Source organism: Bubalus bubalis, chromosome 7, assembly GCF_019923935.1.
Source record: "Bubalus bubalis isolate 160015118507 breed Murrah chromosome 7, NDDB_SH_1, whole genome shotgun sequence".
Taxonomy (NCBI): domain Eukaryota; kingdom Metazoa; phylum Chordata; class Mammalia; order Artiodactyla; family Bovidae; genus Bubalus; species Bubalus bubalis.
The window spans coordinates 1,414,581-1,439,305 of NC_059163.1; the positions used below are offsets into that span (position 1 = coordinate 1,414,581).

Below are 24,725 nucleotides of genomic sequence, written 5' to 3' on the forward strand. Positions count from 1 at the left end.
TATGGTCCAGGTTGGAGGAGGAAATGGCAACCCGCTGCAGTATTCTTGCCTGGAGAATCCCATGGACAGAGGAGCCTGGAGGGCTGAAGCCCATGGAGTCACAAAGGGTCAGACATGACTGAAGCGACTGAGCACAAGCACACACAGGGTCCAGGCACCCACAGCGCAGCCAGGAGTCCAGTGTGGATGTGGTTCAGACACTTCCTGCATCGCTGAGAGCTTGCAGTTCTCTAACTGCATCAAACTCAAGGATACCACCGGCCCTGTTCAAAACAACACCTGTGAGCAGCGGCCACCTGCAACCTTTCAGCTTCAAAGACCCCCACCCATACTCACTTAGCTTCTTCCAGCTCCGATCCAGATCCTTGGGAAGCATTTTCTGTCAGCAAGCCACATGCTGCCTCTCTAAGCCCGCACCTTGTAGGCTGCAGCTCACAGGTCCAGTGCTTGGATCTGGGCTGCACACCCCAAACCAACCCCCGATAAATGCCTCCTTATTACAACCAGGTCTTCACTCTTGGGCACCGGAGGGAAGACGCAAGCAACCAATAGGGCTTTCGGTCCCGGGGGCTGACAGCTCTGGCCTCGTCCTGCCTTCTTTCTGGCGCTGGGCTGTTTGCCATGGACATGCGTGACCCTGTGTGGGGTTGAGATTTGACGTCAGATGATGAAGGAAGTGCATCAGAGAGGCCCCTCCTCCCCTTCCGCACCCTGACGCTGGCCCTGGGAGGACCCCGTGGTCCACACACTTGTGATCTGTGACAAAAACAACATACGGGGGTGGGGATGGGACTAAGTGGGAGCACAGTTTTGTAAGCTATTGAAACTGTGCATATTAATTCAGACTAATTATAAATTAAGATGTTACTTGTAATACACAGAACAACCAATAAGATAATAAAAAATATATGTATATATTCCCTCCTCCCCAGAACAAAAATACTTAAGACAAATAGAAAACCAGCAGCAAAGTCGGCGGAAGGAAGTCCTTGTTTATCAGTAATTACACTAAACATAAGTGTACTGAATTCTCTAATAAAATACGCCAAAAAAGTGGAGACCACTCAAATGTCTATCAACTGAGGAAGATAACAAAATGTGTATCTATACAGTGGAATTTTATCCAGCCAAAAAAGGAATGATGCACTGACATATGCTGCAGGATGGACGGACGTTGAACACATTATGCTAAGTGAAGAAAATAGACACAAAGAGCTATGCATTGCATGACTGCATTTAGATACGTTATTAAATAGGCCATGAAAGCCATACGGCCTATATTAGGTTATTGGGCCATAAAGAAGGCTGAGCACCGAAGAACTGATGCTTTTGAACTGTGGTGTTGGAGAAGACTCTTGACAGTCCCTTGGACTGCAAGGAGATCCAACCAGTCCATTCTAAAGGAGACCAGTCCTGACTATTCACTGGAAGGACTGATGCTGAAGCTGAAGCTCCAATACTTTGGCCACCTGATGCAAAGAGCCAGCTCACTAGAAAAGACCGTGATGCTGGGAAAGATCGAAGGCAGGAGGAGAAGGGGACGACAGAGGATGCGATGGTTGGATGGCATCACCAACTCAATGGACATGAGTTTAAACAAGTTCTGGGAGATGGTGAAGGACCGGAAGCCTGGTGTGCTGCAGTCCATGGGGGTCACAAAGTCCATGGGGCCCATGGGGTCAGACACAATTGAGTGAACAACATCATTAATATAGGCAAATTCATGGAGATATTAACCTGCAGATTAATCTGAAGTTGTCAGGGTCTGAGAGGAGGGGGAAATGTGGAGTGCCTGCTAAATGGACACAGGGATCCTTATAGTTCAGTTCAGTTGTTCAGTCTTGTCCGACTCTTTGCAACCCCATGGACTGCAGCACGCCATGCTTCCTTGTCCATCACCAACTCCCGGAGCTTGCTCAAAGTCATGTCCACTGAGTCGGTGATGCCATCCAATCACCTCATCCTGCCTTCAATCTTTCCCAGCTTCAGGGTCTTTTCTAATGAGTCAGTTCTTCACATCAGGTGGCCAAAGTTTTGGAGTTTGAGCTTCAGCATCAGTCCTTCCAGTGAATATTCAGGACTGATTTCCTTTAGGATTGAGTGGTTTGCAGTCCAGGGGACTCCCAAGAGTCTTCTCTAACACCACAGTTCAAAAGCATCAGCTTCTCAGACAGATGTGTCTGACACCAAGGGAAAAACGACAGTTGTGTGGCCCCTTACTCCACCTGCTGGCTCTCCATCCTCACCCTGTGCTCACCCCCTGGCTCTGGCTGGCTGTCCACAAGCCCCATGGCTGCGGGTTCCCTATTCCAGCACCAGGACGGTCTTCCAGGATTACGGCCTTAATCTTGGCCGGAACCATGGCTCTTCAAAGGGACCCCAGGAGAAGACTGATTCCACTGCTTTTACAGAGAAGCACATCGGAATGCTGGACACTGGGTGGATGGCCTAGGCCTGAAGTGAGGCTGCCAGATTTATGTTCTTTCCAGATGAAATGTGGAGCCGCTAGCAACAGGAGACCGGAGATCAAGCCGTGAGCCTTTGGACTGGGAACACTGACTCCAGGACCCGAGACTACCAGAGAACTCCTAACCCTAGGGAATATTAAATAGTGAGCACTCCCACCAAGCAAACCACTTCAATACAAGACCCGGCATCACACAGCTACCAGCAGTACCCTGTGCAGGACACCTCATCCAAACAACAAATAAGACAAAAATACACACCCGATCATCAGCAGGCGGGATTACCACCTCACTCAGCCCTGCCCATCAGAGGAAAAGCAAAGAAACTCAGCACAAATCTCACCCTGTGCGAAGCTTACACAAGCCACTGGACCAACCTTATGAGGGCAGAAACCAGAAGGAAGATTTCAACCTTAAAGCCTGGGAAAAGGAGACTTCAAACACAATAAGTTTTAAAAATAATAATAATGAACAGGCAGAGAAATACTGAACAAATGAAGGAAAAAAAAAGAAACACAGAAGTCCAAATAAATGAAGGGGAAATAGGTGAACCACCTGAAAAAGAATTCACAAGCATGATAGTAAAGATGATCAAAAACTTTGCAAACAGAATGAAGAAAACACAAGAACTGATTAACAAAGACCTAGAAGAATTAAAGAATAAGCGTACAGAGACAAACATACAATTACTGAAATTAAACATACTCTAGAAGGAATCCGTAGCAGGATATCTGAAGCAAAGAACAGATCAGTGAGCTGGAAAATAAAATGGTGGAAATAACTGCTGAAGAGCAGAATCCAGTAAAAAGAATGAAAAGAACTGAGGCTAGTCTCAGAGACCTCTGGAACAAAATTAAATGTGCCAACATTTGAATTATAGGGATCCCGGAAAAAGAAGAGAAAAAGAAAGGGTATGAGAAAAATTTTGAAGAGATTATAGTAGAAAATTTTCCCAGTAGGGAAAAGGAAATAGTCAATCAAGTCCAAGAGGTGCAAAGAGTCCCATACAGGATAAACGCAAGGAGAAAAACACCATGCAAATGGAAAGCAAAAGAAAGCTGGAGAAGCAATCCTCCTATCAGGCAAAACAGACCTTAAAATAAAAATATTACAAGAGACAAGGACACTACATAATGATCAAAGGATCAATTCAAGAGGAAGACATAACAATTGTAAATATCTATGCACCCAACATAGAAGCACCTCAATACATAAGACAAACACTAATAAGACATAAAAGGAGAAGTTGACAGTAACCCGAATAATGGTAGGAGACTCTAACACCCCACTCACACCAATGGACAGATCATCAAAACAGAAAGTTAATAAGGAAACACAAGTCCTAAATGATATATATTAGATGAGATGGATCTCACCGAAATCTTCAGGACGTTCCATCCAAACGCAGAAGAATACACCTTCTTCTCAAGTGCACATGGAACATTCTCCAAGACAGACCACATCTGGAGTCACAAATCAAACCTCAGTAAATTTAAGAAAACTGAAATCGTATCAGGCATCTTTTCCAGCCACAACGCTATGAGACTAGGTATCAATTACAAGAAAAAACTGTAAAAAAAACAAACACATGCAGATGAAACAATAGATTTCCAAGTAACCAACAGGTTACTGAAGGAATCAAAAGGGAAATCAAAAAATTTCTAGAAAGAAATGACAATGAAAACACGACAAATCAAAACCTATGGGACGCAGCAAAAGCAGTTCCAAGAAGGAAGTTTATAGCAATACAATCCTCCCTCAAGAAACAAGAAAAACCTCAAACAGACAACGTAAATTTACACCTAAAACAATTGGGAAAAGAACAACAACAACAACAAAAAACTCCAAAATTAGCAGAAAGAAAGAAATCATGAAGATGAGAGCAGAAATAAATGAAATGAAAGAAACAATAGTAAAGATTAATAAAACTAAAAGCTGCTTCTTTGAAAAGATAAAATTGACAAACCTTTAGCCAGACTCGTCAAGGAAAAAAAAGAATCAAGTCAACAAAATTAGAAATGATAAAGGAGAGGTTACAATAGACAATGGAAAAATACAAAGGATTATAAGAGACTATTATGAACAACTACATGGCAATAAAATGGACAAAATGGACAGACTCTTAGAAAAGTTCAATCTTCCAAGACTGAACCAGGAAGAAATAGAAATTATGAACAACCCAATTACAAGCACTGAAATCGAAGCTGTGATCAAAAATCTCCCCCCCAAAACACAAAAGCCCAGGAGCAGATGGCTTCACAGGAGAATTCTGTCAAACATTTAGAGAAGAGCTGATGCCTATCCTTCTAAAACTCTTCCAAAAATTTGCAGCAGAAGGAGTACTTCCAAACACATTCTACAAGACCACCATCACCCTGTTACCAAAATCAGACATAGACAACACAAAAAAATCTACAGGCCAATATCACTGATGGACATAGATGCAAAAATCCTCAATAAAACTTTAGCAAACAGAATTCAACAACACATTAAAAAGCTCATACACCATGATCAAGTTGGATTTACTCCAGGGATGCAAGGATTCTTCAATATGTGCAAATCAATCAATGTGATACACCATATTAACAAACTGAAAGATGAAAACCATATGATAATCTTAATAGATGCACAAAAAGCCTTTGACAAAACTCAGCACCCATTTATGATTAAAACTCTTCAAAAAATGGGCACAGAAGGAACCTACCTCAACATAGTAAAGGCCATATATGATAAGCCTATAGCAAACATTCTTCTCAATGGTGAAAAGCTGAAAGTATTCCCCCTAAGATCAGGAGGAAGACGAGGGTGTCCACTCTCACCACTATTATTCAACATAGTTCTGGAAGTCCTAGCTACAGCAATCAGAGAAGAAAAAGAAATAAAAGGAATCCAGATCAAAAAAGAAGTAAAGCTCTGTTTGTAGATGACATGATACTGTACATAGAAAACCCTAAGGATACTATCAGAAATTTCCTAGAGCTAATCAGTGAATTTAGCAGTCACAGGATACAAAATCAATACACAGAAATCACTCGCATTTCTATACACTAACAATGAAAACTCAGAAAGAGAAATTAAGGAATCAATCCCATTCACCATTACAACAAAAAGAATAAAATACCTAGGAATAAACTTACCTAAGAAGACAAAAGAACTGTACACAGAAAATTGTAAGACACTGATGAAAGAAATCCAAGATGACATAAACAGATGGAGAGATATTCCATGTTCCTGGGTAGGAAGAATCAATACTGTGAAAATGACTATACTACTAAACGCAATCTACAGATTCAATGCGATCCCTATCAAATTACCAATGGCATTTTTCACAGACCTAGAACAAAAAATTTCACAATTCACATGGAAACACAAAAGACCCCAAACAGCCAAAGCAGTCTTGAAAAAGAAGAATGGAGGTGGAGGAAGCAACCTTCCTGACTTCAGATTTTACTACAAAGCTACAGTGATCAAGACAGTATGGTACTGGGACACCAACAGACATATAGACCAATGGAACAAGACAGAAAGCCCAGAAATAAACCCATGCACCTACGGATACCTTATTTTTGACAAAGGAGGCAAGAATATACAATGGGGCAAAGACAGCGTCTTCAATAAATGGTGCTGGGAAAACTGGACAGTTACATGTGAAAGAATGAAATTAGAACACTTCTTAACAGCATACACAAAGATCAACTCAAAATGGATTAAAGACCTAAATGTAAGACCAGACAGTATAAAACTCTTAGATGAAAATGTAGGCAGAACACTCGATGACATAAATCAAAGCAAGATCCTCTATGACCCACCTCCTAGAGTAATGGAAATAAAAACTAAAGCAAACAAGTGGGACCTGATTAAACTTAAAAGCCTTTTGCACAGCAAAGGAAACTATAAGCAAGGCGAAAAGACAACCCTCAGAATGGGAGAAACTAGCCAATGAAACAACTGACAAAGGATTAATTTCCAAAATATACAAGTAGCTCATACAACTCAATACAAGAAAAACAACCAACCAACCAAAAAGTGGGAAAAGACCTAAAAACACTTTTCTCCAAAGAAGACATACACATGGCTCACACACACATGAAAAGAGCTCAACATCTCTCATTATTAAAGAAATGCAAATCAAAAGCACAATGAGAACCTCACACCAGTCAGAATGGCCATCATCAAAAAGTGTACAAACAATAAATGCTGGAGAGGGTGTGGAGAAAAGGAACACTCTTGCACTGCTGGTGGGTATGGAAATTGATACAGCCACTAAGGAAGACGGTGTGGAGGGTCCATAAAAAAACAGAAATAAAACCACCATATGTTCCAGCAATCCCACTCCTAGGCATATACCCTAGGAAACCAAAATTGAAAAGACACATGTATTCCATTGTTCACTGCAGCACTATTTACAACAGCCAGAACACGGAGGCAACCTAGATATCCACCGACAGATGAATGGATAAAGAAGCTGCAGTACATATACACAATGGAATAGTCAACATGAAGTCACTCGGTCGATTCTTCGAGACCCCATGGACTTTAGTCCACCAGGCTCCTCCATCCATGGGATTCTCCAGGCAAGAGTCCTGGAGTGGGTAGCCATTTCCTTCTTCAGGGGATCTTCCTGACCCAGGGATCAAACCCAGGTCTCCCGCATTGTAGGCAGATGCTTTACCATCTGAGCCACCAGGGAAGTCAATGGAATAGTACTCAGCCATAAAAAGGAACACATTTGAGCCAGTTCTACTGAGGTGGATGAACCTAGAGTCTATTATACAGAGTAAATTAAGTCAGAAAGATAAATATCATATACTAATGCATAGATGGAGAAGGCAATGGCACCCCACTCCAGTACTCTTAGCTGGAAAATCCCATGGACGGAGGAGCCTGTGGGCTGCAGTCCATGGGATCGCTAAGAGTCAGACACAACTGAGCGACTTCACTTTCACTTTTCACTTTCATGCATTAGAGAAGGAAATGGCAACCCACTCCAGTGTTCTTGCCTGGAAAATTCCAAGGATGGCGGAGCCTGGTGGGCTGCCGTCTATGGGGTCGCACAGAGTTGGACATGACTGAGGTGACTTAGGAGCAGCAGCAGCAGCAATGCATATATACAGAATCTAGAAAAATGGTACTGAAAAATTTATTTGCAGGGCAGCAATGGAGAAACAGACATAGAGGACAGAGTTCTGGACATGGGGAGAGGGGAGGAGAGGGTGAGATGTATGGAGACAGTAACATGGAAACTTAATTACCATATGTAAAACAGATAGCCAATGGGAATTTGCTATATGTCTCAGGAAACTCAAACAGGGGCGCTGTATCAACAGAGAGGGGTGGGATGGGAGGGAGATGGGGGGCAGTTTCAAAAGGGAGGGGATATATGTAAACCTATGGCTGATTCATGTTAAGGTCTGACAGAAAACAACAAAATTCTGTAAAGCAATTATTAAAAAATAAAAATTTTTTAAAAAAAGGTTACCAGGAATAAGTGCCACAAAGCAAATTCTCAAGGTATAAAAAGCACTGGTACTCTGAACAAACATATAAGAAATAAACCAAATTGATATAATACTCAAAATTCATTAAATGAAATGGTTCATCGACCTCAGACTTAAAATTTTCATAATGTTTATTATCTGAATTCTTCTCCTAAATATGTAAAGCACATGCAGTGAAGATTTCATTTTTGGCAATTTCAGTCTTCAAGACCAATGGTCTTAATCTTTGATTGGTTTTCTAAGCTCTCCACAACATTTTTCAGATAATCTTCATCTTTTAAAAAATATACATATAATTCTCTTTCCACTTGATGCAGCTTATTAGATGCCAAAAGTTTTCTTTTTGTCTTCACATCGGCAAAAATATCAGTAAGAAGATGATTTAGTTTATTTAGCTGAGATTCAACTTGATGAAACTGCTCCGTTAACTCCTAAAACAAAAATAATAATGCTTTTTAATTCAAAATCTCTATAATCTTCATAATACCAATCATAAATCTTAAATGTAATTTACATAGGAAGAATCTAAATGATATAATGATTATTCCCACAACCTCAACAATAAAAGAACCTTAATTAAAAATCCATAGCAGGATTAACAAAAAGTCTATGTAAGATCCATTGAAACAACTTCTGCAGGCAAGTTTAAGTGATTCAAAGCAAACTCCTACTCCCTGAAGAGTATTTGATATGCAAACTGTTCTGCATATTTATACATTCAACAAGTATTCTGAATGCCTACCTCATACCATGTTTTAAAGTCTACAACTATAAAAATGAACACCAAAAAAACACCATTTCCTTCATGGAACTTAACACTCTGCCAAAGTAATCAAACCTTGTTTTAGCCTAACCTGTTTACTCCAGACATCAGAGGTACTGATAAAATCTTGAGATGAAGCAATTACCAATATAAAGTAATTGTCTTAATCTGGATTTTTCTTTTTTCACACTGTTACAGAAGATGGAATTACATGTAACACTCAACTATCCTGATTTATCATGTAATTCTTCTCAAAAACCTAAACATTCTGGACCCCCCACATTTAAAAACTGAAATTCCTCACTTCTTAACATTAAAAGCAGCTTAGGTTTTCTAACCATCAGCCAGTAGTATCAAAGAGGTTCTCAGACAATCTGTAGCTATAACTACACCTCAACCTTCGACCACTTCTCAGAATGATCCACAGTATGGTAATCACCTGATGCTTGCTGTGAATAGATTCCTATACCTCACTCCACACTAAATCACTCTGCAACAAAGCCAGAAGCCACATTTCAACAGGCTCCCTGGTGATTTTAATGTACAAGTTCAAGAACTTGTCATACACATGTCATAAATGCCAGCTCCAAAGAGCAGTACTTCTTAAACTACAGTAAAAAAAAAAAAAAAATCAAGTGGTATCTACAGTAAGTGGCCTCTGAGGAAAAACCCTGTAAACTGGAAAACAGTGAGAAATATCTCACCTTTAACTCCAATACTAAAGATCTTAATAGTTACTAAAATAATACTACAAATACTGAAAAATATTCAACTTCATTAATAAAAATGCAAGTTAAAATTCATATGGATGACATTTTATATCTCACTGGGCTAGGAAAAAACGTAAAATAATGATACCCAATGACATTATAGTAAAATCACCATACTTCAGTGATTTTAGAATGGATTCTTTCACACTTTAATATAACTGAAATCAATATGCACTGTATAATTAAGAGCATCATGTAACTGTTATTGACCAGACAGTCATAAGAAGCACTTTATCATATATATAACACCCCACACTGCTTCCCTAATGTCTCAGATGGTAAAGTGTCTGTCCGCAATGCAGGAGACCCGGGTTTGATCCCTGGGTTGGGAAGATTCCCAGGAGAAGGAAATGGCAGCCCACTCCAATATTCTTGCCTGGAAAATCCCATGGACCGCGGAGCCCGGTAGGTTACTGTTCATGGGGTCGCAAAGAGTCGGACACGACTGAGCGACTTCACTTCACTTCACTGCAAGACTTGCAGGGTCTTAGTTCCCCAACCAGGGATCAAAGCCATGCCCCTGCACTGGAAGCGTGGAGTCCTAACCACTGCCACGCCGGGGGATTCCAGCACCGTTTTTGAAAAATCTTACTGTGGTTAAGAACACACAGCACGAGGTGTCCCCTCCTAACGAACCCAAGGGCGCAGCACTGCACTGTTGGCTGTTAGCACAATGTTGCATAGCAGATGCTAGGACGTGTTCCCTTTGCCCGAAGAGAGACTTGATGCCCACTGGTTAACAACTCTCCGTCACCGGCAACCGCCACTGTACTCGGTGCTTCTAATGAGTCTATTTCAGATAGCCCACAGTAAGTGGAATCATGCGCTGTTTCTTGGGACTAGCTTATTTTCACTTATAGCATAATCTCCTCAAGGTTCATTCATGCTGTGGTATTTTGAGGTTTTTTTAAGGCTGAATAATATTTCGCTGTATGTATATACTACTGTATTTTCTCTTTCCATTCCTCCATAGATGGACATTTAGGTTTTTTCTACAGCTTAGCTATTACAAGTAGGGCTGCGATGAACATGTGAGTGGAGACATCTCTTTAATATCCTATTTTTATTTCCTCTGGATGAACACCCAGAAGGAGGATTATAGGATCATACAGTAGTTCTATTTTAGTTTTTTTAAGGAAATTCCATACCGTTTTCCACAGCAGCTTCACCGTTTTGCACTCCCACCGAGAATGTACCAGGGCTCCAATGTCCCCACACCCTCACTAACACTACTCTTTCGGTTTTTTGATAACAGTCATAACAGTTGTAAGGTGATATCTCAACTGTGGTTTTGCCTTGCATTTCTCTGATAATTAGTGACGCTGAGCAACTACTCATAATAAACCTGTTGGCCATTTATATATCTTCTTTAGATAAATGTCTATTCAAGTCCTTAGCCCATTTTAAAATTAGGTCATTTAGTGTTTTGCCTCTTTATACTGTTCATGGGGTTCTTGAGGCAAGAATACTGGAGTGGTTTGCCATTCTTATTTCCAGTGGACCACATTTTATAAGTGAAAGTAAAGAGGAACTAAAGAGCCTGTTGAGGAGGGTGAAAGAAGAGAGTGAAAAAGCTGTCTTAAAACTCAACATTCAAAAAACTAAGATCATGGCATAAGCCCCCATCAGTCCAGTTCAGTCGCTCAGTCATGTCCGACTCTGCGACCCCATGAATCGCAGCACACCAGGCCTCCCTGTCCATCACCAACTCCCGGAGTTCACACAAACTCACGTCCATCGAGTCGGTGATGCCATCCAGCCATCTCATCCTCTGTCATCCCCTTTTCCTCCTGCCCCCAATCCCTCCCAGCATCAGAGTCTTCTCCAATGAGTCAACTCTTTGCATGAGGTAGCCAAAGTACTGGAGTTTCAGTTTTAGCATCATTCCTTCCAAGGAACACCCAGGCTGATCTCCTTTAGAATGGACTGGTTGGATCTCCTTGCAGTCCAAGGGACTCTCAAGAGTCTTCTCCAACACCACAGTTCAAAAGCATCAATTCTTCAGCGCTCAGCTTTCTTTACAGTCCAACTCTCACATCCATACATGACCACTGGAAAAACCACAGCCTTTGCCATTACTTTGTTGGCAAAGTAATGTCTCTGCTTTTGAATATGCTATCTAGGTTGGTCATAACTTTCCTTCCAAGGAGTAAGCGTCTTTTAATTTCATGGCTGCAGTCACCATCTGCAGTGATTTGGGAGCCCAAAAAAATAAAGTCTGACACTGTTTCCCCATCTATTTCCCATGAAGTGATGGGACCAGATGCCATGATCTTCGTTTTCTGAATGTTGAGCTTTAAGCCAACTTTTTCACTCTCCTCTTTCACTTTCATCAAGAGGCTTTTTAGTTCCTCTTCACTCTCTGCCATAAGGGTGGTGTCATCTGCATATGTGAGGTTATTGATATTTCTCCCGGCAATCTTGATTCCAGCTTGTGCTTCTTCTAGTCCAGCGTTTCTCATGATATACTCTGCATATAAATTAAATAAGCAGGGTGACAATATAGAGCCTTGATGTACTCACTTCATGGCAAATAGAAGAGGAAAAAATGGAAACTGACAGATTTTCTTGGGCTCCAAAATCACTGCAGATGGTAACCGCAGCCAAGAAATGAAAGACCCTTGCTCCTTAGAAGGAAAGCTATGACAAACCTAGAGAGCGTATTAAAAAGCCGAGACATCACTTGGCTGATCAAAGTCCATATAGTCAAAGATACGTTCCAGTAGTCATGTACAGATGTGAGAGCTGGACCATAAAGAAAGCTGAGTGCCGAAGAATTGATGCTTTCGAATTGTGGTGCTGGAGAAGATTCTTGAGAGTCCTTGGACAGCAAGGAGATCAAACCAGTCAACCCTGAAGAAAATCAACTGTGAATATTCACTGGAAGGATTGATGCTGAAACTATAGCTCCTACACTCTGGCCACTTGATGTGAAGAGCCGACTCACTGGAAAAGACCCTGATACTGGAAAGACTGAGGGCAGGAGAAGTGGGAGACAGAGAATGAGATGGCTGGATAGCATCACTGACTCAATGGACATGAATTTGAGCAAATTCCGGGAGACAGCTGAGGGCAGAGGAGTCTGGTGTGCCGTAGTCCATGGGGTTGCAGAGTCACAAACGACTTACCAACTGAACAATAAGTTTTTTGCTATCACCAACATTGTCTATGTACAGTGTGGAAAAACACAAAAAATACTTTGAGTCAAGAAATAACATAGAAATGGACACTGAATGTGAAGTTTCAGAAATACCTTAATCGTTTTAATTGGCTTTTTCCTTTTATGTATATTCCTAAAGGATATGATAAAAACCTATGTCTATCACACCTAAAAGATATCTTCAATAGGTATGAAATAAAAATTCTAAATAAGAAAGTGCTGTGTCAGTTTAAATGAAAAAGCTTTTTCTTTCTTAGAAACTCGTGAAATTATGGTGTATCATATGATAAATGGTGTCTAGTAGACATTCAAATAGCTGGTGACATTTTAAGTAGGTAAACTCCTTTGAAAAGCAATATGGCAGTATCAAAAGCTAAAAAATAATGTGTATAACCCAAGAAACCTCATAATTCTATACTATCTCTAAGAGTTCATCCAAATGGTGGACTGGTTACAGAAATTATGACACAGTAATTAAATCAATAGAGTATTATAAACATTAAAAATTAAAATTATTGTAGCATGGAAATGTTTATTTCATAATGCTAAATAAAAAAGAAAATATAAAAGATATGTAAGTAAAGGAAAAAAGCATCTACTTTGCAAATACTAACCAAAAGAAAAATAGCATAGGAATATTAATATTGGACAAGAGAAAATTAAGACAAAAAGCACAATACAGGGTCATTATATAATGCTAAACAGTTAAATCACTGCAATTTAAATCTACCAGGATAATAATTCACTGCAATTTTAAACTTGGATGTAACTTATAAAATAGACTCAAATATAAATAAAAACTGAGAGAACTACAATGAGAAATTTTCAAATCCACCATCATAGGATTTTTACATAATTATTTAAAAGATCAAGAAGATAGAATCAGTAATAGGAGACTTTAAAAAACTAATCACAAGTATCACTTCATATCCATGAGGATGACTATTACATACTTTTTTAAAAGGGAAAATAACAACTGTAGGTGAGGACATGTAGAAACTAGAACCCTGGTACAGCTGCTGGGTTGTCAGACAGATTCTCAAAAAGTAAACACAGGCTTACCATGATTCAGCATTCACTTGTAGGCATATACGCAAAAGGAATGAAAACAGGGACTCAAATTCGTGTACAACGTTCACAGCAGCATTATATACAACAGATAAAAGGTGTAAACAACTCAAGTGTCTATGAACAGATGAACAGTTAAACAGATAAAATGCGATGATAAAACACAGATGAACAGATAAAATGTGGTATATACGCACAACAGAATTCTCAGCACCAAAAAGGAATGAAATTCTCACACCTGATGCAATATGGATGATACTTAAGGATATTATGCTGAGATAAGCCAAAGACAAGAGGACAAATATTATTATATGATTCTACTTTTATAAGATAACTATAGTAGGCAAATTTATAGAGACAGAAAATGGAATAGAGATTACCAGGGATGGGGAAAAGAAGGAATGGAGAATTAATATTTAACAGGCACAAAGTTTAGCCCATGTGGGATGAGAAAAGTTCTGGAAGTAAATGGTGACATGGCTGCATGACACTGCAAATGTTCTTAACATCATCATAATTGCACACATTAAAATGGTTAAAATTGTAAATTTTACATTTTCTATATTTTATAATAAAAAATTATTTTAAAAACTATTCATAAGCTGTCTTATTTCAAGAAAAGATAAGGTAGTTATTCAGATCAATTCTTCCATAGGAAAAAATGTAAAAAGTGAAATGAAGTATTTAAACAGTCAAACAAAGCAAAATCTTCTAGGACTTCCCTGGTGGTCCAGTGATTAAAAATCCACCTTACAATGCAGGGGACACAGATTCGATGCCTGGTCAGGGAACTAAGATCCCACATGCCACGGGGCAACTAGAGAGTCCATGCCACAACTAAAGAGCCTCTGTTCACCGCAACGAGGAAAAGCCCACGCACCACAACAGAAGACCCAGCGCAGCAACAACAACAAAAAACAAAACCCCAAAGCTTCCTAAAACCAACAAAGAGAGAACAAGACTTTAAAAGACTACAAATCCATAAAGCAATGCAGACTGGTAAGAGACGCCAGAAGCTGCTTTACTCAATCGCTAATCTTGAAAAAACAGAATCCATTGATTCCTGACACTGACAAGAGGAGTGGTGAAGTCCAAGGTCCATAGAAGGTAGGAAGTCAAACAGGAGACTGTCTTTGTAATAAACTAAGGACACCAACAATCTTAAGATCAGGATGGCCAGAGCAGGAAGAGCCCTTGGTTAGAATCACAGTCCAGACAGGAATCATCTGTTGTTGTTCAGTCACTCAGTAGTGTCAAATTCCTTGCAACCCAAGGGACTGTACCATGCCAGCTTCCCTGTCCTTCACCATTTCTCCCAGAGATTACTCAAACTCATGTCCATTGAGTCGGTGATGCCATCTAACCATCTTGTCCTCCAAAACAGACTTTGAACCCAGCTTATGGTTCAGAACGGGGAGTGCTCTTAATATCTAAGCAAACATACACGAAGGCAAAAGACATTTAAGGAGAGTCTTTTATGTATTTTAATGTATGAGGGTCCTTTCACCAGAAAGATACTGATTTTAAATTTGGATACCTCAATAAGTGGTAATGGGACAATCTGGTTATTCATGGGGAAAAAATAACAATAAAATTAGAACTCTATTTCTCATGTCATAAACTCATGGTGGATTAAAGAACTGAACTAGAACAGCATAAACTTTTAAGATAAAGTAAAAGGGACTGTCATTACTATGTTAAGGGCAAACTTTCACAAGATATAAAAAAGGGCAAACTATAAGAGTGATAAATTACATCAAAATTGAAATCTTAAAAAAAAAGTCAAAAACTAACAGGTAACAATAAAAAAGAAAAAAACAAGCCGCAAATAGGGAGCAAATACATGCAGCACACATCACTGACAAATGGCTGGCGTCTGAAATCCGTGAAGGAACTCCCACCCGAAGGGGGCTCAACCGCCACGATCATCAGAGAAATGCAAATCGTAACCTCAACGGGACGCTATTTTATATCTATGCAGAGTGAGAAAACTATAAATGCAAACAGCACTATGTGATGAAAAAAACATGGTAAAAGAGCATCTCTTAAACACTGCTGGTACAATATGGTACAACCACTTCTAAAATCAGTTTGATGTATTATGTAAAACAGAACCTGTTATTCAGCAATTCCACTCCTATGTGAGGTGACAGAGAGAGAGAGAGAGACATGCATCTGTAATACATGCAGCAAGGCTATCCACATCAGTATAATCTACAACAGCAAGAACTGGAAATAATCTAAATGTCTGTCAACAGAACAGGTAATTAAATTGTGGAATTTCACATAAGGGAATACTAACTATACAAAAGAGAAAACTATAAATGAGCTACTATAAATGAGCTAAGTTTTACAAATACCCACATGGATAAAACCCAAAATCATATTAAGAAACAAGCAAGTTACTGAAGAATATATATAATACAATCTATATCAAGTTCAGAAACATACAAAACTAAATAACACACAGTCTGTATTATAAATAAAAGAAAGCAAATGACAAATCTTAGCATAGTTCCTCCCTGAAAAAAGAGAGGGGAATGCTATTAGAAAGTGAAAGTGAAGTCTCTCGGTCATGTCTGACTCTTTGCGACCCCATGGATTGTAGCCTATCAGGCTCCTCCGTCCATGGGATTTTCCAGGCAAGAGTGCTGGAGTGGACTGCCATTTCCTTCTCCAGGGGATCTTCCCGACGACCCAGGAATTGAACCCGGGTCCCCCACATTGCAGGCAGACACTTTACTGTCTGAGCCACCAGGGAAGCCTATTAGAAGAAGCTGCTATTACTAAGGGTACACAGAATTTTAAAGATATAAGAGCAATCCTCTGTGTGTTAAAATAAGTGAAAAAAAAAAATACAGGGATGGTGTTTGTTTTTTTTTAAATTCTTACCATAAACATTACATATCCTTTCATATCGGAAATATTTAATAAATTTTAAAAACTTTGATCAAAACTACTTGAAAAATACATTAATATGTGAATAAAAATGAGATATAAAAATGTTACTATCAGGGAAATGGGGTAATATTTTCTTCATGTTAACATTTTCTTTAGTATCTTTTACAATGAACATTTTTTTTTAAAGCATTTTTAATTACCAGGGTAAGCACCTACCTGATCACTAAGCAAAAGCTGATTTCCTCCTTGATACAAAGCTTCACAAAGCATGTTCACATCACTGTTTAGTTTGGACAGAAAGAAAGAATGTTCTTGAGCAGATACTGCCAACTGCTCTTGTACCAAAGAAACATCCTGTTTTAATTTCTCAGCTACTTCTTCCAGGTTTCCATGGGTTATAAACAATTCTTTTTTCTTATTCTCTCCTTCTAAAAGTTGATAAAGCCTAAAATGTGGAAATAAAAATTAGAAAAAATTCTTAAGTCAGTACAATTTTCAAAATTATAACCCACTATATTGGGGCATCTTTGGGAAAGCTAACAATTTGTAAATATTAATCAAACAATTAAAAACTTTCCAACTACAATACTATCTCATTACAGAAATACATATTCTAATTATTGTATCTGAATTCCCAGTTTTCCCATCTTCCAAGTTTTAGACATAAAATTCTTTTTGACTTTAACTGCCATTAACCTACTTCAATTAAAATACATTTCAGAGATACCGCCCTAGAGAACACTTCTTTCACAGAACACAACTATGATGTAGCAGAAACGGCGAAGAACTTGAACCAGAAGACTGAGGTCTGAGTGCTGGCTGTCATGTAAGACCTAAGTCAAGTCAACCTTTGAGATTTAACTTTTACGTCTAACATCTACCTAATTTTAAAGGACTGTGGTCGACTTAAAAGAGAAAAATTGAAAATACAAGCTACATAAAAATAGTAAACTTGCTACTCCAGTCATGTCTACATTCGCTTGACAAATTAAATTCCTAATGAGCCAAGAGGCCATTGTAATACTTCAAACATTAATGGCAGAAAAGTCCTACAGTACAAATGGAAAAATGTGAGGCAGCACCTTCTACACATATATGACAAAAAGTATCTGCTCTTAGAGTCTTCCTGAAACTGGTTCAAAGTGAAAAGTAGTGAAAGTGTTAGTTGCTGAGTTGTGTCCAACTCTTCGTGACTCCATGGACTCAGCCTGCCAAGTTCCTTTGGGAGTAAGAAGCCATTCCCGTCTCCAAGGGATCTTCTGGACCCAGGGATTGAACCCAGGACTCCTGCACGGCAGGCAGATTCTTCACCATCTGAGCCCCAAGGAAGCCCCAAACCAGTTCAAGCCCAAGGCTAATTCTCTTCTTGTGGGATGTGACCACACAATTCCAGGGGGCACCATTCACCCAGAATCATGATTTCATTGCCACCTTCTAAAACTGCAATGACATAGCCCTATCCATGCCCTTCATTTCATTAATAAGAATAAAAAGTATTAGATGATTTTCTTTTAGTCTAGAGAAAAAGCAGCAGTAGAATCCAGATTTTTGAGTCCTTTTACTACTTTAGCTGTTCAACTTCAGTATCCCCATACCATCCAGAAGAGACCAGAAGCAAAAATGAAGTCTTCTCTCCTCCCTACCGCCGCCTTCTCCAAATGCAATCAATTCTCTGCTCAGCAATACTTGCTATACACCAAGATGCATTCAAACTTCCTGCTGGAGTTAGCCTCCTGCCCCAAATCTAAAAATATCTAATAGCAGCATCCAAACATGAATAAAAGCCTTGTATTGTATATTTTCAATTCTCCAAACCATCCACCTCACCTCTAAACCAGCTACTTCTAGATCTAACGTAAATGAAAAAGGTTAGCCTTCAATTTAAAAAAAATTTTAAGAAATTAAATTAACTGAGGAACTGGGAAAAAAAAATTAAAAGAAACACAGACCCATATAACAGAAAGGTGGAAGAATACAAATGCCAAAAATGAAGTACAAAGAACTTTTTAAACTTTCACAAATTTTAGTTCAAACTCTAGTGCTTAACAAAAAGAAACAGAAAAATAATTACTCACTAAAGAAACAAAGAAACTTACCTATGAGTAGAATAATCCTTGGTATCAATGGTATTCCTTGGATTTATCTGCTGAGATACTGATGGATCTGTTAGCATTTCTAATCGCTGGTGGAACATCAAATTACTTTGATTAAGTAGGTGAACCAAGTTTTCCAGCTGACGATATATGTCCCAATGCTTTCTCAATTCAATTTCATATGATAGATGAAGAAGTTCAAATGATGCCTTTTGCTTTATCAACTGATTTAAAACCAACTCTTGTCTTTCTGTGTAATAGTCTTGTTTAGCAATCTGTCGATCAAAATCTCCCTTTACAACTGGCATATTCAATAACTGGGCATTCTCTTTTACCATAGCAGGCAAAATTTTGTCTTTTATATGAGTGATTTGTTCTTCAAGTTTCAGAATTTCACTGTTCAAGCTAGAAATTTTAGCATCTAAATTATCTTTGCCAAGAGCCTACACAAAGAAAACAATTACATTTCAAACTGTAAATACAAAGTAGGAATAGTTTTTAAATTATTTTCACTTTCCATTTTAGGTTATCAGATAACATACTCACTAATAGAAACTTGTTTTGTATTAACAAAAGCCAAAAACCCAGTTTAAAATGGCACAGTGAAGATGAAACCAAGGGTAAAGCCATTATGAATTGCTAAATTTTAATGCTATTACTACTGTGTAAAATACTATACACATAAATGGCTACCAAAACAGATTTTTTTGGTGAAGTTCGTCTTAAAAAAAAAATCACCCATTTCCACACTACTTACCAAACGCTAATGTATGCTACTTATGCTTTTCTTAAAATACTCTCAGTAGCTCTTCTCCCACCCTGCTTGTTGACTTTAGAACTTCTACAGAATGACAGTACTTCACACAACATTCTGAAGTTTGGGACAATTATAGGTATTTAGCTTCAGAAAAGCTCTTCTTTTTACTCAACTATCTACTGATTACATGACCAGGAAAGCAAGCTACCCAAGAGTGCAAGTAGGTATCTTTAATACATCTGTACATTCTTTAAAAACAATCAAGAGTTTCAATCCACTGAATTGGATTTCATTAGCACCATCCTCTGGTCAGAGCAAATAAGGCAGACTACCTATAACAGCAATAAGGCTCTTTACTCATTCATCATAAAAAAGACGTCAGCCTTATCTGTGTATGAACCAACAAAGAATACAAAAGTACTTTTGAAAATGAGCTAGATAATGTGGTTGGGTTATAATTATTATTTCTCCCCTCCACTAAGATTTATTTGTATGAAACAATAACACATACCACAACACTGAACAGAAAATAAAATGTAATTACTTACTACATCCCCCTTTCCAAAGTACTTTACTATCAGCATGTGTTAGTCACTCAGTCGCGTCCAGCTATTTGCAACCCCATAGACTATAGCCGTGGAGAAGGCAATGGCAACCCACTCCAGTACTCTTGCCTGGAAAATCCCATGGATGGAGGAGCCTGGTAGGCTGCAGTCCATGTGGTTGAGAAGAGTCAGACACGACTGAGTCACTTCACTTTCACTTTCATGCATTGGAGAAGGAAATGGCAACCCACTCCAGTGTTCTTGCCTGGAGAATCCCAGGGACAGAGGAGCCTGGTGGGCTGCCGTCTATGGGGCTGCACAAAGTTGGACACGACTGAAGCAACTTAGCAGCAGCAGCAGCAGACTATAGCCCACCAGCTCCTCCTATGGAATTCTCCAGGCAAGAATACTGTAGTGGGTTGCCATTCCCTTCTCCAGGGGATCTCCCAATATTATTTCGTAATTAACAACAACTTAAATATGAATCCAGTCTCATTTCTCACGCTTACCTTGCTAGTGAGGCTATGAAGATTCTCCTCTGCCCACTTTATACTTGACTTTAGGCTCAAATTATTTGCTTTCAAGTGAATTAACTGATGTTGAGCACAAATGTATGCCAGCTGCATCCTACCCATTTCTAGCCGTCTCTCCTCAAGAACTTCTTGATTATCACAAATAGATGGTGCCTGCATATCTAAAAGTTGAAAATTTTCTTCATTTGAACTTTCAACTACTTCATGTATACCCTGAAAGAACTGTTTTTTGGTATATAAGGTTAATGCTGCCGTACTTTGCTCTTCTTGGCTTAGATAGTTTTGCAATGAAAACTGAGATAAAAACACCAGTGGATTTGTTCCTTGATCCAAATTAGACCGTCTGAAGAACATCATTAACTTTGCAACTCCATCAGTAAGAGTGTGAAGTTCATTACTGATCTTGTTATTTGTAGCATTTAGAATTCCTTGACTCTGTTTCAGCTTTTTATTGGTTTCTTCTTCTTTAGCATTTAACCTCAGAGATTTGTGACTAGTTACTGAAGCCATCAGCTGGCATTTATTACGTCGCTGAATTTTTAGGTTCTTTAATTTCTGCAGAGTTTGAACCTCATCCTCTAATTTCTCTAGCTCTTTGTCATTCAAGGTAGGTGTCTTCAAATCAGAAGTTTTACAGGTTTTAAGAACTTCATCTAATGCTGCTCCTTCTAGGATGGGCTTGCCTGATTTTTGAAGAACGCTAAAAGCTTCCAATTCCTCTTCAGACAATATGTTCTGTTCATTCACATTCCCACAAAACCACTTCAAAAATGGTTCATTTTCAACAAACAACCAGTCAAAATCTTCCCCATTAAGAATATCAGCTTTGGGATAATCAATTTTTTTTAATGTTTCTACAAATTCTTTTCCACAGCTCATGATTTAACTACCCAAAATTTTGTAACTGATAAGGTTATAATGGTGTTGATATTTAGAAAATAAGTCCAACTACATACAAAACTAATTTTATGTTAAGTCCATAGAGAAGGGGGAAAAATATTTTTAGAATCTATAATAATTTATCCTAGAGGGGAAAAAAAAAAACAAGTATTAGACCACAAATAAGGCAACTCTATCTTTTAAAGTACTGATAAATATCACAAGATATTTGGGAACTATCTAATCCAGAGATAGCTGTAGCTGAAAAGTCTGACAAAGAGAAATAATTAGAGAATTACTCAGAACACTGAAACAGTAATGAAAGGCTACTTAACAAGAAAATCTTCTTTTTTCCAAAGATCAGCAAGTCAGTTTTTAATTCAAAATAGATGGATCTAAACAGATCCACGCCGTCACGTGACTAAGCAGCCTCTTTTCCCTGTCCTTTGCGAGAAGACAAATAAATATGGTCAGATATTGATAAAGAGTCAACTGAGTATTTACCTGAATGACTGCCGCATTCACGCAAAAACCAAAGTCAGACACGACCAACCTAGTGCAGAGAAAACGAGGCTTAAGAACCACCGCCGACTTGAACCAAAGGACTGAGCAGTCCTTAAATACAGGTATTTCAGGCGTTTGTTATTTTCAGCAAAGGGACCACTGAATAATCCACGCTGCGAACTCCAGCGACGGGAACAAGAGGTTCAGAGGAGGGACCCTGAAATCTGCGGCACTCTGCGATTCTGTGTCATTCAGCGATGAACGATCGGTGTGCGCGTCAATAAAATATTCGTCCACAGAGACGGCCCAGTCGGCGCGACAAACTGCACAAACCTTAAGCGGGTCAATTCCTAAAAGAAATCAGTGAACAGTCCCTGGAAGGGCTGATGTTGAAGCTGAAACTCCAATATTTTGCCCACCTGATGCGAAGAACTGACTCATTTGAAAAGACCCTGATGCTGGCAAAACTTGAAGGCAGGAGGAGAAGGGGAGACAGAGCATGAGACGGCTGGATGGCATCACCGACTCGACAGACATGAGTCTGAGTCAATCCCGGGAGCTGGTGCTGCACAGGGAATCCTGGCGTGCTGCAACCCACGGGGTCGCAGAGAGTCCGACACGACTGCATGACTAAACTGACTGATTAAGCGGGTGCCGGCCGGCCGGCGGGGCTGGAGTGCGCCCCCCGCATGCCAGCAGAGCCTCCAGGGCCCGGCGGCCTGGGGCCCCGAGAGCCGCGCCCCCCGCCACACCCCACCCTCACTGCAGACCCCGTTTCCGGCCGCGCCCCTCGCCTCGATAACCCCACTAGAGCCCGGCTCCCCGCCGGCACGCGAGTCCCCAGTCTTCCGCCGCGCCCCTCGCCCGCCCTGGAGCCCTCAGTCTCCCGCCGCTGAGCCGCTCGTCCCTCCGGCCGCCCCCCGACCGCACTGGAGTTCCCAGCCTCTCCAGTATCTCCCACCCGCCCCCTCCTCCTGAGGACCGCGACTGCGCCGAGCGGGAAACTACTCGCGCGCCCGAAACACGCCCCCAGGGGCGCCCGGAAAGAAGACGCAGCCGCTGACCCGCGCCGCTCCCACCGTCCCACCGCCCGCCTGAGAGAACTGCGAGTCCGTTGCCGCTCACCTCAGGAAGCTCGGCTCGCGCCCCTCAGAAGCCCGCCGCCGCCCAACCTCGCAAGGCCTCACGGGACGGCCACTCCCGCGCAAAGGACCAAAACCCGGCTGGTAGGCGACCGCCTGCGCAGGCGCAATAGCGGAAGAGGCGGGGCCCGGTCGTGACGTCTACCAGCAAGGAGAGAGCTGATTGGCTCCCTGCCTCAGCGGGGGTCTCCTAGAGGAACGCCTTGCACGCAGGCCTCCGTCCGCCTCCTCTGAGGAGCCGGTGTTCCGTCTCGGCCTCTTAGGGTCGCGAGCGCGCAGCAGAGCCAGCTCCGCCCTGTCGCCCGCCCGACTGGTGGCCGGGGCGTCCGATCCTCCGCGGGCCCGGGCGCCGCGCTGCCGTCCAGAGTGAGCGTGGACGAAGTCGCCGAGCAGACTTCTCGCCTCTCAGTCTCATGACGAACGCTGTTTTCCAGAAGCACTTCGTTCCCAAGCCTTCTCTTCACGGACAACCCCATCTTCAACGTAGGACGTTTTAAAAAGTCGAAACTGTTTGATTCGTCGAGTCGATGTGTGTCACAGGATGGAGCACGGGTTTTAAAGCAGGATGCCAGAAACGGAGGGTGTGTAGTCGGCGAGAGGACCAGGGCTCAAATGAGACCTCCACGTTGGAGGAAATCTGGTGGACACCGCAGTCCAGTGAAGCAAAACTTGGAGGTTACCATTTGTATCGGACAGGACGTATTTACATCTCTACCAGACACAAATAATTTTGTTTTACTTAAACCAATCTTCTACAGATGAGCATGTCAGTGAGCAAGGCTGGGCCCTGGTCATGACTACGCCATCAGTACTCCGCAACCCCCAGCATCAAATGGCCCTAAGGTGGCTTGTTCGATGACGTCCTAGTCTAATGTGACGTTGGCAGGGCAGAAGTCTCTCCGGATAACTTTTCTTAATATTTTTTAAGAAGAAAAGGACTAATGTTCCAGGGCAGATACCATGAATTTTAATCTGGACTTGAACCTATTTATTAATTCTTCGTTTGTTCTACTTTTTGATCTTCCTCTTCTAAAAAGACAATAAACCCTAAAATGGTTGGGGAAAGCATTACAGGAGAAGAAAACTCGCAGAGCGGTGCACACTGCCTGAACGCAGGAGCCTGGACCGGGGAAGAGAGGGTCCGATTGACAAACTGGGAGGCGGGGTTAGACACACACACACACACACACACACACACACACACACCACACACACACACACACACACACCACACACACACACACACACACCCCCGCCCCGGGGGGAGACCGGGAAGGCTCCCCGCCCAGCCGTGGGGATGGGGCGGGGGTTGCGGCGGGAAGAGGCGCTGGGCCGCCTTACCCGGAGGAAGTGGAGGTTTTGGAGGCAGTGCCTTCAAGAAATTCTGCTGAAGAGGCAGAGATCGAGGGAGAGCAACAGAAAGCAGCAGGAGAACAGGAGACGAGGGGGGTGGGGATGCAACGCTGGGGGATTTTAAGATGGGAGGAACTTGGGGATATTTATAGACTGGGAGGAGGAACTCAGACTGAAGCAAAGACGCATTAGGAAAAGGACTGCTCTGTAGAAAGAGCCCTGGGAAACTGGAGGGTGAGACCCCAGCACGCTGATCTGAACTAGAACCCCACTTTTCTGAGTGACTCCTGAGTC

The 24,725-nt window shown here is 40.9% G+C and overlaps 1 protein-coding gene across 6 annotated transcripts; it reads right to left on the reverse strand.

Annotated features, from left to right (window-relative positions):
- Window positions 1–335: 335 nt before the first annotated feature.
- HAUS3 (HAUS augmin like complex subunit 3) lies at window positions 336–23,511 on the reverse strand. Of its 6 annotated transcripts, XM_044946307.2 has the most exons (7): window positions 23,062–23,511; window positions 21,937–22,286; window positions 20,530–21,577; window positions 18,722–19,161; window positions 16,842–17,070; window positions 13,719–13,734; window positions 8,304–8,394 (listed from the first exon to the last, which is right to left on the reverse strand). In XM_044946307.2, the coding sequence occupies exons 3-6, from the start codon at window positions 21,430–21,432 to the stop codon at window positions 13,732–13,734; spliced, it is 1,575 nt and encodes a 524-aa protein (XP_044802242.1). In that variant the 5' UTR covers window positions 21,433–21,577; window positions 21,937–22,286; window positions 23,062–23,511; the 3' UTR covers window positions 8,304–8,394; window positions 13,719–13,731. The 6 variants fall into 6 exon arrangements, with proteins under 6 accessions (XP_044802239.1, XP_006061710.2, XP_006061708.2 ...); XM_044946304.2 differs by lacking the exons at window positions 8,304–8,394; window positions 13,719–13,734 and adding an exon at window positions 336–637; XM_006061648.3 differs by lacking the exon at window positions 13,719–13,734 and having other exon boundaries at window positions 8,077–8,394; window positions 21,937–21,985; window positions 23,062–23,212.
- Window positions 23,512–24,725: the final 1,214 nt, after the last annotated feature.